The sequence below is a fragment of the Mya arenaria genome, chromosome 9 (genome assembly GCF_026914265.1).
Source record: "Mya arenaria isolate MELC-2E11 chromosome 9, ASM2691426v1".
NCBI classification, from domain to species: domain Eukaryota; kingdom Metazoa; phylum Mollusca; class Bivalvia; order Myida; family Myidae; genus Mya; species Mya arenaria.
Genome location: NC_069130.1, coordinates 27715215 through 27732330, shown reverse-complemented (window position 1 = coordinate 27732330; position 17116 = coordinate 27715215). Strand labels below are relative to the sequence as shown.

The window sequence follows — 17116 nt, the reverse complement described above, 5'->3', positions numbered from 1 at the left end:
AGGAAAACAGTTAGATTAAGTTTCATGAATATTAGATTACCTTTATAATTAGTTCCCAAGATTTGACCTATTGACCTTGCTTTTGACCCATATGACCCACTTTAAAAAGGCAGTCGAAATTTAACCCAAGAGAACATTCTGACAATGTTTGAACATAATCCGACCAATCACCTCTTTAAAATAGTTTCGGACAAGACTTTTGAAAGATTTACCCTAGTGACCAAATTTTTTATCACATGTGACCCAATTTAAAACATGTCAAAATGTTCATCAAGGAAAACATTCTGATAAAGTTTTAAGAATATTAGACCATACAAAATGCCTCTAATGTGTTTCAAAGATTTTTCTAAGATTTAACCTAGTGACCTAGTTTTTGACCCCATGTGCCCCTGTTTTACAAGCGGTCCATATTTCATCAAGGGGTACAGGTTCGAACATAATCCGACCAATCATTACCTTTCTGGACAATTTATTTCTAAAATTTGACCTACTGACCTAATTTTCGATCATATGTGACCCAGTTTTAAATAAGTCCAAGATTTCATCAAGGAAAATATTCTGATTTTTTTTCAAATATTTGACCATGTATAATGCCTCTTGTACGTCACAATAATTTTCAAGTTTTGACCTAGGGTCCTAGTTTTTGACCCCCTGTGACCCACTTTTTAAGTGTTTTTATTCGATCATATGTGACCCAGATTTATTTACGACCAAGAGTTAATCAAGGAAAACAGTCTGATTAAGTTTCATGAATATTTGACCATGTATAATGCCTCTTGTATGTTCCAAGATTTTTCTAAAATTTGACCTAGTGACCTTGTTTTTGACCCCATGTGGCCGACATTTACAAGTGGTCGAGATTTGATCAAGGGGAACATTCTGACCAAGTTTAAACATTTTCTGATCAATGCCTACTAAGATATGGTACCAGACGGACTGAAGGACGGACGGACGGACAACACCAAAACAATATCCCCCTCCCGAAACCTTCGATTCGGCGAGGGATAATAATGCATGTATTACTTAAAAAAGTGACCTACCGACCAACTTGTTTCCACTGGTTAAATGCATACTTATTGCCCTTTGTTATACGACTAAGAAATTCTGATTAAGATTATGCTTGTAAGGGTCCATATCTCAGAAACGACTTGATGTATTGCATTGAGACTTGATACAAGGCAGGGGTGTCTAACGTGTTTTGTGTTTTCCGAATTTTAATAAAACTTGAACTGCACAGCAGGATACTCAGATCCGAGATCTGATAGACAGCATAAGGCAATAAAGAATAAGATCAATACACAGAACTTGTGTACTATACACAGTTGTTGTTTTTTGGGGTTGGGGTCACTTATAGAAGGCTTAAACTAGGCCTTTAAGATTATGCTTGTAAGGGACCATTTCTCAGAAACGACTTGATGTATTGCATTGAGACTTGATACAAGGCAGGGGTGTCTAACGTGTTTTGCGAATTTTAAGTGAGGAAAATGTGTGATGCGGAATGAAATGGCGGTGTTCGAAGTTTTTTTTTGGAGGATATTTCCACCTGGTAAGTAAGTTTTATCATTTTTCTCGCAATATCAATACGCCTCCCCGGAGGCCACACTTGTAAGCTTCTCTCAGTTTTTTAACCTATGTTTCTAGAGGCCTTAACAAAAAAGTTATTGAGTGTATAAGCTGAACCATTACTTGTTTACAAAGTAAAAATAGAAAATTGAGTGGCTTAAAACTAGGTTTTTAGTCAAAGTGTACCATTCGTTTACCTAGTTTTGAACTTTTGCTTCTGTTTTTTTTTTCGACGGCTGGTGCACTTATATGAGCAGTACACTGCCGATTTGTCTTTGTTTAAACACCTTTTATGTTTGGCGAGGAAGTTTTATGCAGTTTTATTGGACCCTCTGCAATGGTTCTTAATCACCCAATCAACTTCGCATGTACTCAGCAAATATTCCATGCATTGAAATACTTTCAACAAGTATTCCAAAATACCGAACATGTTTGCGTATAATGATTTGATTAAGATAATGTGGTGTAAGGACAACGACGTGATGTATTGTATAGAGACTTTACACAACAGCAGGGGTGTAGCTAGCCCTTTATTACTGTGGATTGCTAATTGTGCCGGGGGGATGTCCGGGGGCATACATCCTCGGAAAATTTTGAAAAACCATTGTGAAATCTGGTGCATTCTGGTGTTCTGAGGTGCTTTATTAATTTAGTACTGGAAAATGGAAAGTTTTAGGATATTAAATGCTGTCAGACTAGTACGCATAAGTGCAACTTTGGCTCATTTTTTAGATATTTTTTGTCAGAATTCAGCCGCGTATTTGCGTTTAGCCAGCTACGCGCCTGGTCGGCTAACAACTATCCAACCTACTAAATAGCCATGGAAAAACATTTCAGTCAATAACTAAGCAACTACTTCATGAATTGTCGAAATTAACCTACATCTAGTTAGAAAGCCACGTCTTGCATATAATGCATTCAACATGCAACGTCCAATTTAAGCGTGCAAAAGTCAATATTTCAGCAACAACTTGCTACATTGCATTGCAACTTTATACAATGGGTCACAATAATCCAACCTACTCAACTATTTATAAAATCCGGATTATTATCGTGCATATAATGCAAACAATGCCCCTTTATAATAAGACTTAAAAATAATGGGTAGTCGAGCCCGCTTTCTTTGTGACCGTTATTTGATTTCGACATTGCTGAGGTTCTGAACAGAACCGACTAGACAAAAGTGTTGATTTGAGTTTTATTTGTATTCGTCATGGCTGACATTATAAGCAGAACTGACATCTTAGTTTTTATTGCCACATTATTGGCAGAACTTATATACGGAATTACTATCTAAGGGAAACAACTGCAGAATTGTTTACGTTATTTAAAGTGAATGGGTTGTTCGCCTTGCCGATTTTAATATTGAATGTTTTATACATGTATGCAGAAGAAATGATTTCAATTAAACAAACTGAACGAAAGACCTCCCGAAATCGTTTGACATGTGTGAGGTGAGTTTTGTGGATTTTTTTTCGTAAAAAATGAATGCTTGTAGTAGATGAATTGATTTTGCAAGCATGGATGTTCGTCCGTCCGTCCGTCTTTTCTTTTATGTCCCATTTTCCCTCGGTTCTGCTTCGAAACACCTTTAGTGAAAAACAACAGTCAAACATTGTCATGTCCTTGATGTCGGTGTCGTAAACGAAACTTGGCACATATAACTAGTGGATTCGGGGTGGGGTTGCACCCGACACACACACCCTAAAATCGTTTACTTTTTAGCTCACCACAGCACGAAGTGCTCAAGGCGAGCTATTGTGATCCGTCTTTTTCCGTCCGTCAGTCCGTCCGTCCGCCAGTCCGTCCGTCCGTCAACAATTGCTTAAAAACATCTCCTCTGAAACTACCTGGCCAAATTCAATGAAACTTCACAGGAAGCTTCCTTGGGTGTCTCTCTACAAAAATACAACAAGAGGTCACGATTGATCAACAACAACAACGACAAAATGGCCGACTTCCTGTTTTGCTTTAAAAAACATTTCCTCTGAAACTACCACTCCAAATTTACTGAAACTTGACAGGAATCCTCATTGCATGACCCTTTACAAAAATACATTTTTTTACAAGGCATTAAAATTGATCATCAATAACAACAACAAAATGGCCGACTTACCGTTTTGCTTTAAACAAAATCTCTGAAACTACCAGGCCAAATTAAATGAAACTTTACTGGTAGCTTCATTGCATTACAAATTTAAAACAAGGCATGGTCATCAGTAAAGATATGCTTAATTGCAACATTTTTATTAATGCTTTATCACAGAGTTGTGGCCCTTTGCTTAGGTGAGTGTTTAAGGACCATATCATGACGCTCTTATTATGTTTATATCGGAGGAAAAAGGTAATAAAATACGCTCAAAAGGCACTATTTCGGAATGAATCGTTTCAGATTTCTTGGGGAGTTCCCCCAACTCCGCTGTCAACATTATAATTAGGGATGGAAGCGAATATCCGAGTATCCGGATATCCGGATATCACGCAAGTATTCGGATACCAAAATGGGTATTCGAATATTCGTTGAGAATTACATTTCAATGAAATAGCTTAACAGAGACATAGCAATTGTTATAAAACTTTTCAGATGAAATGTTTCAGGTGATAAACAATGTCTGTCGCGAAGCGAGTATGTGTCACAAATCGTCTGCTAATCGGGTGTTTGCACAAGGCGTGAAATTGTGTCCTTGTGCAGCACCCTGTGAAGTTCTATGACCTTGTTTACAATGACAAGTGTTGTTTTATGATCTCAGATGTGCTTATTTGACACTAATTGGCACTAGTTGATTTTAAACGGAATAATCATAAATCCGTAGGAATTGATCGTCCAATCACAAGATAAGGGTCGTGCAATCAAAGCTATTAATGACCAATCATATTTTTGATGAATATTCATGAAGAAATAATTGCTATTTGAACAATAAATACAAACACAAATTTGTTTATCTTTTCACTTTTCAATCAAATGTCCCTCATTTTGAATCTTGTAATTATGTTTTGAATAATATATCGTTATTCCTGTATCACGACTAGGAAATATGCCTCCAACATTGACTTCAAGTGTTTGGAAGTATTTTACAAAATCCGAGGATGGTAAAAGTGTTGTGTGTCAACTGTGTAAGGTTAAACTGGTATATATTGTGGTGGAACTTCAAATCTTAAAAATCACATGAAAAAAAACACCCCGTATGCAGTCCACCGACTACGCCTTCAAAGTCCACCATGAGGCAGACGACTCTTGACGTCACCATGTCCACTCCTCCGCAGTTGTAGACTGCCACATCCGAAAGTCTTACGCGAGCGATTTCGGACTGGGTCGTACGCGACTGCCTCCCCCTCAGCGTCGTCCAGGGTCAGGGGTTCCGTGAAATGATGGCGATCGCGGCACCATCGTATCAAGGGCCGGCTCGATGACGTTAATTAAATGATCAAATATATAAATGATTTATTTACTATTTAGTATTTATTCACGTTTAATTTTGTGTAGTGTATTTTATTTTTCATACGATATGTAAACATGTTTAGTTTATTGATAAATAAAAAAAAGTACACGCATGTAAATAAAGAAAAATCAGATAGTCTTTTTGTCTTCTTATCTTTTCCGCAATTATATCTTTCATTACAAAACACCGCAGAAATTGTAGGTATTGCATTAAATCTAACGATGTAATGAAATAAAATTACAATAAACTATCAAATAATCAAAGCGTCATTTAACATGAAACCTGCTGACAAATAACAAACTCAAAAGCAAGTGGCAGTAACCAAGCAACCACCTCGGCCGAAGTGACTATCAAATTCGCGAGGTGTTTATGTGGTATTCATCATGAGTTTTATGACGTAAAATGAGTTGTTTAGCTTTGATTATAACATTATAAATTATTAAGACTGAGAAAGAATGAATGAAAAAGTGAAATTGCCATATGACGAATTATAAATTAAGTGGACAATTATGTCAAATAACAGAAGGTGGGTGACATATAATAGGAAATTTACTTATTATGAAAAATGAAAACAATTTGATACGAGTATCCGGATAGTATTCGAATACTTGATACGAATATCCGGATACCGATTTGGTATCCGGTTTCCATCCCTAATTATAATCCATATAAATTTCGGTTCTGAGGGAGGGGCGCATTTCATTAGCCTGTTCCCCTAAGCTACGCCCCTTCTAACGTCAATTCATGAACCGCCCCTGCATATGTTACTATTAACAATCTCCTGCCACAAGAAGGTAAATAACCAAAACAACTAAGCGCTACTATAAGAGATACTAAGAACGACTGAGATGTAGTAGAAACTACAGTACTAAGAGCTACTAGGTACTACAGTACTAAGAGTTTCTAAGATTAAGATTACCAAGAGCTGCCAGGAACTACTTAGAGCTATTAGGAACTACAGTACTTAGAGAGACTAGAACATACAGAGCTTATTGATTTGAGAGACTAGGTACTACAGTACTTAGATAGACTAGGAACTACAGTACTAAATGAGACTAGTAACTACAGTACTATGAGCTACTAGGAACTACAATACTCAGAGAGACTAGGAACTACAGTACTTAGAGAGACTAGTAACTACAGTACTATGAGCTACTAGGAACTACAATACTCAGAGAGACTAGGAACTACAGTACTTAGAGAGACTATGAACTACAGTACAATGAGGGACAAGGAACTACAGTGCTTAGAGAGGCTAGGAACTAGAGTACTTAATGAGACTAGGAACAACAAAGATCTACTAATAACTACCGGAATAGGATCTAGTAGGAACTACAGTACCAAGAGCAACTAGGAACTACAAAGAGCTATTAGGAACTACAGCACTAAGAGCTTTTACGAGCTACAGTACTAAGAGAGACTAGGAACTACTGAGGGCTTCTAGGAACTTCAGTTCTAAAAGCTACCAGGAACTATAGTACTAAGAACTACTAGGACTTACAGTACTAAAAGCTACCAGGAACTACAGTTCTAAGAGTTACTAAGAACTACAGTGTTAAAAGTTACTAGGAACTACAGTACTAAAAGCTACCAGGAACTTCAGTACTAAGAGGTACTAGGAACTACAGTATTAAGAGCTACCAGGAACTTCAGTACTAAGAGGTACTAGGATCTACAGTATTAAGAGCTACTAGGAACTACAGTATTTAGAGGTACTAGGAACTACAGTATTAAGAGCTACTAGAAACTACAGTATTTAGAGGTACTAGGAACTACAGTATTTAGAGGTACTAGGAACTACAGTATTTAGAGGTACTAGGAACTACAGTATTAAGAGCTACCAGGAACTGCAGTATTAAGAGCTACCAGGAACTGCAGTATTTAGAGGTACTTGGAACTACAGTATTTAGAGGTACTAGGAACTACAGTATTTAGAGCTACTAGGAACTGCAGTATTAAGAGCTACCAGGAACTACAGTATTAGAGCTACCAGGAACTGCAGTATTTAGAGGTACTTGGAACTACAGTATTTAGAGGTACTAGGAACTACAGTATTTAGAGCTACTAGGGACTACAGTACTAAGAGCTACTAGGAACTGCAGTATTTAGAGGTACTTGGAACTACAGTATTTAGAGGTACTTGGAACTACAGTATTTAGAGCTACTAGGGACTACAGTACTAAGAGCTACTAGGAACTGCAGTATTTAGAGGTACTTGGAACTACAGTATTTAGAGGTACTAGGAACTACAGTATTAAGAGCTACCAGGCACTACAGTATTAGAGCTACTAGGAACTACAGTATTAAGAGCTACTAGGGACTACAGTACTAAGAGCTACTAGGAACTGCAGTATTTAGAGGTACTTGGAACTACAGTATTTAGAGGTACTAGGAACTACAGTATTAAGAGCTACTAGGAACTGCAGTATTTAGAGGTACTAGGAACTGCAGTATTAAGAGCTACTAGGGACTACAGTACTAAGAGCTACTAGGAACTGCAGTATTTAGAGGTGCTAGGAACTACAGTATTTAGAGGTACTAGGAACTACAGTATTAAGAGCTACTAGGAACTGCAGTATTTAGAGGTACTAGGAACTACAGTATTTAGAGGTACTAGGAACTACAGTATTAAGAGCTACTAGGAACTACAGTATTTAGAGCTACTAGGAACTACAGTACTTAGAGATACTAGGAACTACAGTATTAAGAGCTACCAGGAACTACAGTATTAAGAGCTACCAGAAATTGCAGTATTAAGAGTTACCAGGAACTACAGTACTAAGAGCTACTAGGAACTGCAGTATTTAGAGGTACTAGGGACTACAGTACTAAGAGCTACTAGGAACTGCAGTATTTAGAGGTACTTGGAACTACAGCATTTAGAGGTACTAGGAACTACAGCATTTAGAGGTACTAGGAACTACAGTATTTAGAGAACTACAGTATTAAGAGCTACCAGGAACTACAGTATTAAGAGCTACCAGGAATTGCAGTATTAAGAGTTACCAGGAACTACAGTACTAAGAGCTACTAGGAACTGCAGTATTTAGAGGTACTAGGGACTACAGCATTTAGAGGTACTAGGAACTACAGTATTTAGAGGTACTAGGAACTACAGAATTTAGAGGTACTAGGAACTACAGAATTTAGAGGTACTAGGAACTACAGTATTTAGAGGTACTAGGAACTACAGAATTTAGAGGTACTAGGAACTACAGAATTTAGAGGTACTAGGAACTACAGTATTGAGAGGTACTAGGAACTACAGTATTTAGAGGTACTAGGGACTACAGCATTTAGAGGTACTAGGAACTACAGTATTTAGAGGTACTAGGGACTACAGTACTAAGAGCTACTAGGAACTGCAGTATTGAGAGGTACTTGGAACTACAGCATTTAGAGGTACTAGGAACTACAGTATTTAGAGGTACTAGGAACTACAGAATTAAGAGGTACTAGGAACTACAGTATTTAGAGGTACTAGGAACTACAGTATTAAGAGGTACTAGGAACTACAGTATTAAGAGCTACCAGGAACTACAGTATTAAGAGCTACCAGGAATTGCAGTACTAAGAGCTACCAGGAACTACAGTACTAAGAGCTACTAGGAACTGCAGTATTTAGAGCTACTAGGGACTACAGTACTAAGAGCTACTAGGAACTGCAGTATTTAGAGGTACTTGGAACTACAGCATTTAGAGGTACTAGGAACTACAGTATTTAGAGGTACTAGGAACTACAGAATTAAGAGGTACTAGGAACTACAGCATTTAGAGGTACTAGGAACTACAGAATTAAGAGGTACTAGGAACTACAGTATTAAGAGCTACCAGGAACTACAGTATTAACAGCTACCAGGAATTGCAGTACTAAGAGCTACCAGGAACTACAGTACTAAGAGCTACTAGGAAATGCAGTATTTAGAGGTACTAGGGACTACAGTACTAAGAGCTACTAGGAACTACAGTACAAAGAGGTACTAGGGACTACAGTATTAAGAGGTACTAGGGACTACAGTATTTAGAGGTACTAGGGACTACAGTATTTAGAGGTACTAGAAACTACAGTACAAAGAGGTACTTTAAGAGGAACTTGGGACTACAGTATTAAGAGCTACCAGGAACTACAGTACAAAGAGGTACTAGGGACTACAGTACAAAGAGGTACTAGGAACTACAGTACAAAGAGCTACTAGGAACTGCAGTATTAAGAGCTACTCGGAACTACAGAACTAATAGCTACTAGGAACTACAGTATTTAGAGCTACTCGGAACTATAATATTTAGAGCTACTTCACAACATGGCGGCTTTTGGGAGGCGTATTGTCAATTTCTTTACGTCAGAAGGTGAAAGTGCGGCCGCGGAGGGTTATAGTATATGCATTTTAACTGCTTTGAGGGTGACAGTCCACATTGTCAACTTGAAGTAAATACTGTTGACCGATGCAGTCAATATGTCTTTTACTATACCGAATATACACTGTAGAATAATTGTCGGCTGGTAAATAAAGCGCTCATGGGACGAGACTTTACGTACAAAATTATCAGTAACCCCGTATTCGTACCGTTTTGCCAATTTCATTTGTTGTAGAGACGTGAACATGTATAATAATTAGTTTATTTTAAAGTTGCTAGTTTTTAGAGGCACTCATACTCCCAAATAAGATTTACCACAATTAAAAACATTGTTTTTATATTCCAAAAAGTATGAATAAATGTCGAAAACAACGGTTCTTAGGAAGGAACCGAGTTTAATTGGGAAGAAATGAGCATAAAACACAGTATTTCTTCCTTATGAGACTATAGTAGACCACAGTAAATATTTTAGCATTCACCAATCATTTAATATTTTTGCGCTTTCAGCTATTAAATACACGGTTATAATCTTGTTATCAGTAATTAACATTTTCCATAAATGCTTTATTTAGTAAGTAGTTAAAGGCATATCAGTCAGAACTGATGTTTGCTATACTTGTATATGTTTTGATTTTGCATAAGAGTGTCACTGTAATCAAATGTTCACATAAAAATCCAACATGGCGGCGTATTTGTAGCTTATTGTAAATTTCATGACGTCAGAGGGTAACAGTGCGGCAGAGGTTTATAGTGCGGGGTGATTGCCCTGGCGTTTTAAACATTTATTGTACTGAAGTGAGGTATGTTAATCGAAAATATTGCCCTCGCATTTTACTACATTTTATATAGACGTGATGAATAACAATACAAACAATGTTTTATCCTTTTTAAACAAACACATTGTGTTTACTTTCCATCAAATATTCGTATAGATCTATATAGAATGAAAAGCTAATTAACACGTGAAACTCTTCTTTAAACACTCAACGGCAGATATATCTCAAACTGCCTTGCTTATGATGTTGGACAATAAATACGTTTTACGTGGCATTAAATAAAGAAGCAGGTAGGTTCTTGTAGCTCTCACTCTTCGCTCGAAAACGTTATTAGAAATAGCACAGTTTCACAGCTGAGCTCATTTTTTAAAGATAGTATACAAGCGCATACTTTGTGATCGCATCAATTAAGACGTGCAGTCGTCAATTTTGATTTGAATTGCTATAAGGAAAGTTCAGGTCAGGAAATAGACTGTCGAGAGAATAGATTCAAGGCATTGGCACAATTTATTAATCAATCTTTTTACTATTCAGCTGTGCAACTTGGATTTGCTTGCATAAAAAAGTATTTTTCTGTTATTACAACTACTAGATTTAATTAGTAAAAAGTTACACCGGAACTGGTACTAAAACTCACTGAAAAACCGGCAGGTTGAGAATGATGTGTATTATTTGGACACTCGTGCTGCTGGTTGCCATTATTCCCCGGCCCGGGGGTGGTACTGTGGTGGATCTAACGCACACATATGGACCGGACGTGTTGTACCCACCCATCGGCCCTGGGGGAACGGCTGATATGTTCAACTTCACTATCATGCATCGCGGCTATGAACCATCTCTTGACGCCTGGTACGTGTATTTATAACATTTATCATAGTATTATGGCTTTAAGGAAAATTATATAGTTTTATCAGTGAAATAAAAATGACAACGTCATTTTCGATTTGACGTTACTTGCGCCGGGAGGCGGACAAAATCCCCCCCCCCACCCGGATAAAATCCCTCCTGCTTATTTTCGTATAGATGGACATAATTCCCCCTCCCATCAATTTTCAAGGTGGACATAATCTCGCCCATCATTTTTGCAGGGCGGACATAATCCTCCCCCATCAATTCCTCAAGGCGGACATAATCCCTCCCATCATTTTTACAAGGCAGACATAATCCCTCCCATCATTTTTACAAGGCGGACATAATCACTCCCATCATTTTTACAAGGAGGACATTTTGATCTAGAAGATATGACAGGGGATTTTTTGTCCTTCACTCACTTGCGTCTACCTTATGGCGCGTTTTCGTAACAAATTCAATAATATGTCTTCATGGGCGTAGCTAGGGCTTAAACAACTTGTAGGCCCGATGATTCCATGTGAGTTTGGGAACTTCTGTATGCACATAACACGCAATCAATTATATAAGTAGTTTGCAATGATTACAATAAAAACAACCACTGCACCCTGTAAACGTTGTTTAAATAAACACCAAACTTGCTTTGGTTTAAATAAAACAAACTTTTGTGTTGTTCAAAGTGTTTGAATAGCTAGTTTTTATTGCATTTTGGGTTATTAAAATTTTGTCATTTTTCAGAAAAGTTGTAGGCCTAGGCCTACAAGGCCTATGTGTAGCTACGCCACTGGTCTTTTAATACCATTTTAAGGCATATTCGAAAAATATAAATTGCTTCGTTCGTGAAAGATTGCAAAATATTTCACCTCGGTGTAGTCACCAGTGAAATATCCATTGTTTATTCAAGAGGCGAAATATTTTGCGATATGACACTGAAACAAATACCCCACCCCCACCCCTCCCCCTTTTGACTAGGTGGAAAAAAACCATCCCACATCATTTTGATAGGGTGGACAAAACATCCCTGATCATTTTGACAGGGTAGACAACACATCCAAGATCATTTTGAAATGGTGAACAAAACTTCCAACACAAGGGACAGGGAGGATAGTCAGTCTGGTGGGGATGCGGGGTGAGTTGGGGGGGGGGAGTTGAGGGGGGAGCGGGGTTAGTTGGGGTCAGTTTTGAATACAATTAGTGAATCAATGCAAGTGAACTCGTCATCGTATTCGGAATTCCAAACACTTGTCGACCTGTTCGTGAATAAATTTACATTCATTTCAAAGTGTCATCTCGGGCCAAGTTCAAATTTGGGGTTTATTTAAGGCCACATAGTTCTGCTCAGGGATTCAGCAGTAGTGATTCAAGAATCTGCTGCGTCAGATTAGACACATAAGCCATGGTAAATATATATGCATAGATTGACAACATTTCAATGATACTAGTATATTCCACAGCATTGATGTACTCTTATGAACAGAACAGAAGAGAACATGTTTTATAATACATAAACAGTTTTTGACATCATTCTTCTTATTCCGACATCAGATGAAGGATTTGCCGTTTAAAGCATCGTTAAAAATCCGTCCACGTTAAATTATTTGGACTAGCGTGCACTACTGCGTTCATACATCATAAACACCCGAAGAAATGCAAGATATTCTTATATTTACATTTAAAATAATAGTTAATGTCGATCGAAAAATAAATTTTTCTTAAGATAGATACAGAACGCTCTCTGAATTGACTATCCCCTAGTTGTGATATTTTCCGTACGGAATGATGGCAATGTTTGAGATCCAGCTTACCACCATCTTCAATCCCGAATGTTCCGTAAAGAATATTGCGTATCAAGGAAGGTGGGGGGGGAGGGGGGGGGGGTCTTAGCCTCAGTAATCATACGCACGGTTTCAGCCCCCCCCCCCCTCTTTAAATCGTCCAAAAATACTTTCAATGTCAGTATCGGAGAAAAAGGTCATACAATCCGCTCAAAATTTATCACTTGGGAATAGCAATTGTGAAATTTTCTTTGGGAACTACCCCAAAACCCATGGCAACATTTGAAACCATATTGATTCACCATTTGAGGAAGGGCCGCATGCTTAAAGATTGTTCCCTTAAGGTGCGCCCCCACCCCCACCTCGTGTTTAAAAAAATCCTGGAACCACCCCTGGTAATCTTTTATCATTAAAAAATGTGGAAGTCTTCCATTGTTTTTTCCTGCTCATTTTCCAGGCTTGAAATAAACTGGTTCGGCGTGTTCGAGCACGGAAGCACCCATGTTGACGCGCCTGCGCACTACGCACAGGGTCGCGCGCACCTGCACGAAATTCCCGTGGAACAGTTGATTGGTCCGGGCGTTATGATCGACATCACTGACAAGGCGAAACATGACAAAGATTATTTGCTAACAATACAGGACATTTTGGTAGGTTCCATGTAGTTTTTTTTACCTAAAAACACTTCTGGTTCGGTTTAATCGAACCTACCTACGAACTATGCGCCGGGCCTACCGCTTTTATAGTCCGTTTGTTAAAACAGATAAAAAAATATTTTGTGTGTGTGTTTTAATTTGATTTAATATGCAGTTTAAAAAACCTTAAAGGTTTATAATAAATATTTTTTCGACCCCTTTTATTCTTTGTTGACATTAACGTTTTTATAAAAGACTAATAATTTAAAAGCCTATCTACCCTACCTGCTCTTTGGCAAGATGTAACTATGGTGGCATATAACTGGCTGATAACCTCAGTGTGTGTAAACCACGTGATTAATTACGCCATGTATGCTACCTCCGAAGGCAACAGTTTAAAATGAAGACTTAAATCGAAGATAACTTTTCTTTTACTACACCATTTTAAATGAAATATAGGACAGTTTATGCCACTTAAAGAGCCACGCCTTCGTTTTATTACCGGAGTTTGATAAGGCGATTAGTTTCATCAAACACTTCGACAAACCTCTTTCCAAAATAATGTTTTGACAGTGCTCCGTCAGACGGCCGTATTGCGAAAAGGTTTGTCGAAGTGTTTTGTCAGCAGCACCAACAACAATAACAACAACAATAACTACAAAAAAAAAAAAAACACAACCATCATCACCAGCATCAACAACAACAACACTACAGTAACAAAATTAAAACAACAACAACAACAACAACAACAACAACAATAGCAATAACAAGAAAACGGCAACGAAAAAAACAAAGGCAACAACAACCGACGAGGGTCTTAACGTGGTGCTCGGCGGTTTTTTTATTGTGTAGCTTTTCAGGATTAGGTGTCGAACACTGAAACACGCATGAAACCCATACCCCTTCCCCATCACACGCACCCCCGTAATACTAAGCTACATGTATTTTTTATTGAACTTCAGGCCTGGGAAGAAGATCATGCGCAAATCCCGCAAGCTTCTATCGTGATGCTGAACACTGGAAAACACAAGCTTTATCCCAACAGGAAGTTGTTCTACGGCACCGAGACGCCTGACGACATGACCACCTACCATAACCCCGGCGTCAACCCGGATACCGCGAAATGGCTGATTCAGAATAGACAGGTCAAAGGTAGTTAAAATTACTTCATATAGGTTACATTATTCTAATTATTTTCTTATATATTTCAATGTAAAAAGGGAAACTTAAGACTGGAACATATGCCTGTTTTTGCGTTTCACGCATAAATTCAGTTCAAATCCAATTGATTTAAACAATATGACATATATCATGTTTCTGGACGAAAATTAACTCACTAAATTTCAGCACTGATAAATCTTCATGTAATTCATTGTCTTTGGGAATTCGGAGCTCCGAATGCGTCATTGGGCCTTTTTCATTACATACATGCCATTCGAAATTTGTCGTTTGGGTTGAAAATATTAGGACCAAAGATGTGATTATTTCTAATATGAATGTTTTATTCTACATGATAGTTTTAATAAATTCTCAAAGAATCTGTCATTCATTGAACAATTGTTTCTAATTTGTAAATGATATCAATTAAACTATTTATTTTCTGAAATGTGTATGACATCGAAAGAATAATATCTTGATGTTACCAAAAATGGCCGGAAGTTAGCACTATTCTAATTCAGTAGAAAATATATTAATCTCTGAAATAATTTTACTTTTCCGTATGCGTCAAGCTTTGGATTTCCTAATAGGGACGAATGAGAAAGAAAAAATAAATAATTCAAACACTTAACAATGTTGCGCTTTTCCACAGTGAGTTGTTTGTTTAAATGCGATTTATTTTTGTCTTCTATAATTTTAAACATTGTATGTGTTGTGTTTGAATGTCGTCTTGTTTGTTCTTGTTTGAATAAGAAATGAATACTTATATGTTTGTAGAATCCATTGAAAACCACATTGCAAACAAGATACTTATGTTCTAACTTAATGTTCTATCTTCATGTTATTATTATTATTATTATTATTATTATTATTATTATTATTATTATATTATTATTATTATTATTATTATTATTATTATTATTATTATTATTATTATTATTATTATTTTTATTATTTTATTATCATCATCATCATCATCATCATCATCATCATTATCATTATTATTATTATTATTATTATTATTATTATTATTGTAATTATCATTATCATTATTATTATTATTTTTATTATTATTATTATTATTATTATTATTATTATTATTATTATTATTATTATTATTATTATTATCATTATTATTATTATTTTGTACATAGCAAATGTTAGCTCTATTTCTGTGTTATCGTATTGTAATGCATACAGCATTCAAACTTCAAAGGGAAATGAATATAATCCTATCAAATATCATTTTGTTAGTCTAGCTAGTTTCCCTTTCACAAACTTTTTTTTCTCGTACAAACCTTTTACCTCTATATTATTATATTTTAAGATCAAATGTTAAAGTCACAGGAGAACGCGAAGATTTGTACCATATATTTTAGATTCAAATACTTTAAATTATGTACAACATCGGCCATAATCATACGGTGTTTCAACAAAATATGACTCTGTGTTCTGAGATTTTATTGATTTTATTTCGTGTTTATGTTTATACTAAAGTAATTCATTTCTTGCAGCCTTCGGTACGGACGCCCACTCCTGCGATCCCGGGCAGAACAGCAACCGAAACCGTTGCCATGAAGAATTTCTTCCAAATGGCGTCATTCTGCTGGAGTTCGTGGCAAACCTCGATCGGATGCCTCCGGTGAATTCCACGATCTTCCTTGGACCAATGAAAATGCGTGACGGAAGTGGCGGACCTTGCCGAATTTTGGCAATCTATGGCGAAGATATTGCCGGCGTGTCTGCTGGAAACGCGATGTCATTTTCGATTCTGCTGTCTACGTCTGCACTTGTTTTGAATTTACTGTTATAAATAATGACTCATTTTCCCACAACGATGAACGTGAAACGCATATTATTCAAGATAATATTATTTTAGCAACCTTTAGTCATAACATAACTATTATCTTTATTCATAGCTATTATGACTTTGTTTACATGTTTAATGTATCAATAAAGGATCTTTACATACAGCAAAATACATCACCTTGTGCATTACTCACAGCTATATGCGTAACGTGTGAGTTATATGCGTGACGTGTTGGCTATAAGCGCCATGTATGTGCTCTATGCGTTTGTTTGTAGATATATGTATTACGACCGAGCCATGTGCATTACGTGTGAGATGTATGAGTTGCGTGTGAGCTGTATGCGTTACGTGTGAGCTGTATGCGTTACGTGTAAGTTGGATGCGTTACGTGTTAGCAGGATGCGTTATGTGTAAGCTATTTGCGTAACGAATGAGCCAAATATGTTACATGTGAGCAGTATGCGCTATGTGTAAGCTGGATGCGTTATGTGTATGCTGTATACGTTACATGTTAGCTGTATGCGTTACGTGTGAGCTATATACGTTATGTGTGAGTTATATACGTTACGTGGGGGCTGTATGCGTTACGTGTGAGCCATATGCGTTACGTGTGAGCTGTATGCGTTACGTGTGAGTTGTATGCGTTATGCGCAAGCTATATGCTTTACGTGTGAGCTGTATGCGTTACGTGTAAGCCATATGTGTTACATTCTAGCTGTATGCGTTACCCGTGAGCTTAATGCGTTACGTGTGA

At 37.1% G+C, this 17116-nt stretch overlaps 1 protein-coding gene across 1 annotated transcript; it reads left to right on the top strand.

Annotated features, from left to right (window-relative positions):
- The first annotated feature begins 10356 nt into the window (after positions 1 to 10356).
- Positions 10357 to 16466, top strand: LOC128202990 (isatin hydrolase-like). Its single transcript, XM_052904206.1, has 5 exons — positions 10357 to 10425; positions 10787 to 10984; positions 13217 to 13409; positions 14357 to 14546; positions 16067 to 16466. Exons 2-5 carry the CDS (start codon positions 10794 to 10796, stop codon positions 16363 to 16365), a joined length of 873 nt encoding a protein of 290 aa, XP_052760166.1. The 5' UTR covers positions 10357 to 10425; positions 10787 to 10793; the 3' UTR covers positions 16366 to 16466.
- Positions 16467 to 17116: the final 650 nt, after the last annotated feature.

Coding starts and splice junctions, on each gene's coding strand:
- LOC128202990 (XM_052904206.1), top strand. CDS start 10,794: ATGATGTGTATTATTTGGACACTCGTGCTGCTGGTTGCCATTATTCCC. Junction 10,985..13,216: donor GAACCATCTCTTGACGCCTG/GTACGTGTATTT, acceptor CTCATTTTCCAG/GCTTGAAATAAACTGGTTCG. Junction 14,547..16,066: donor TCAGAATAGACAGGTCAAAG/GTAGTTAAAATT, acceptor CATTTCTTGCAG/CCTTCGGTACGGACGCCCAC.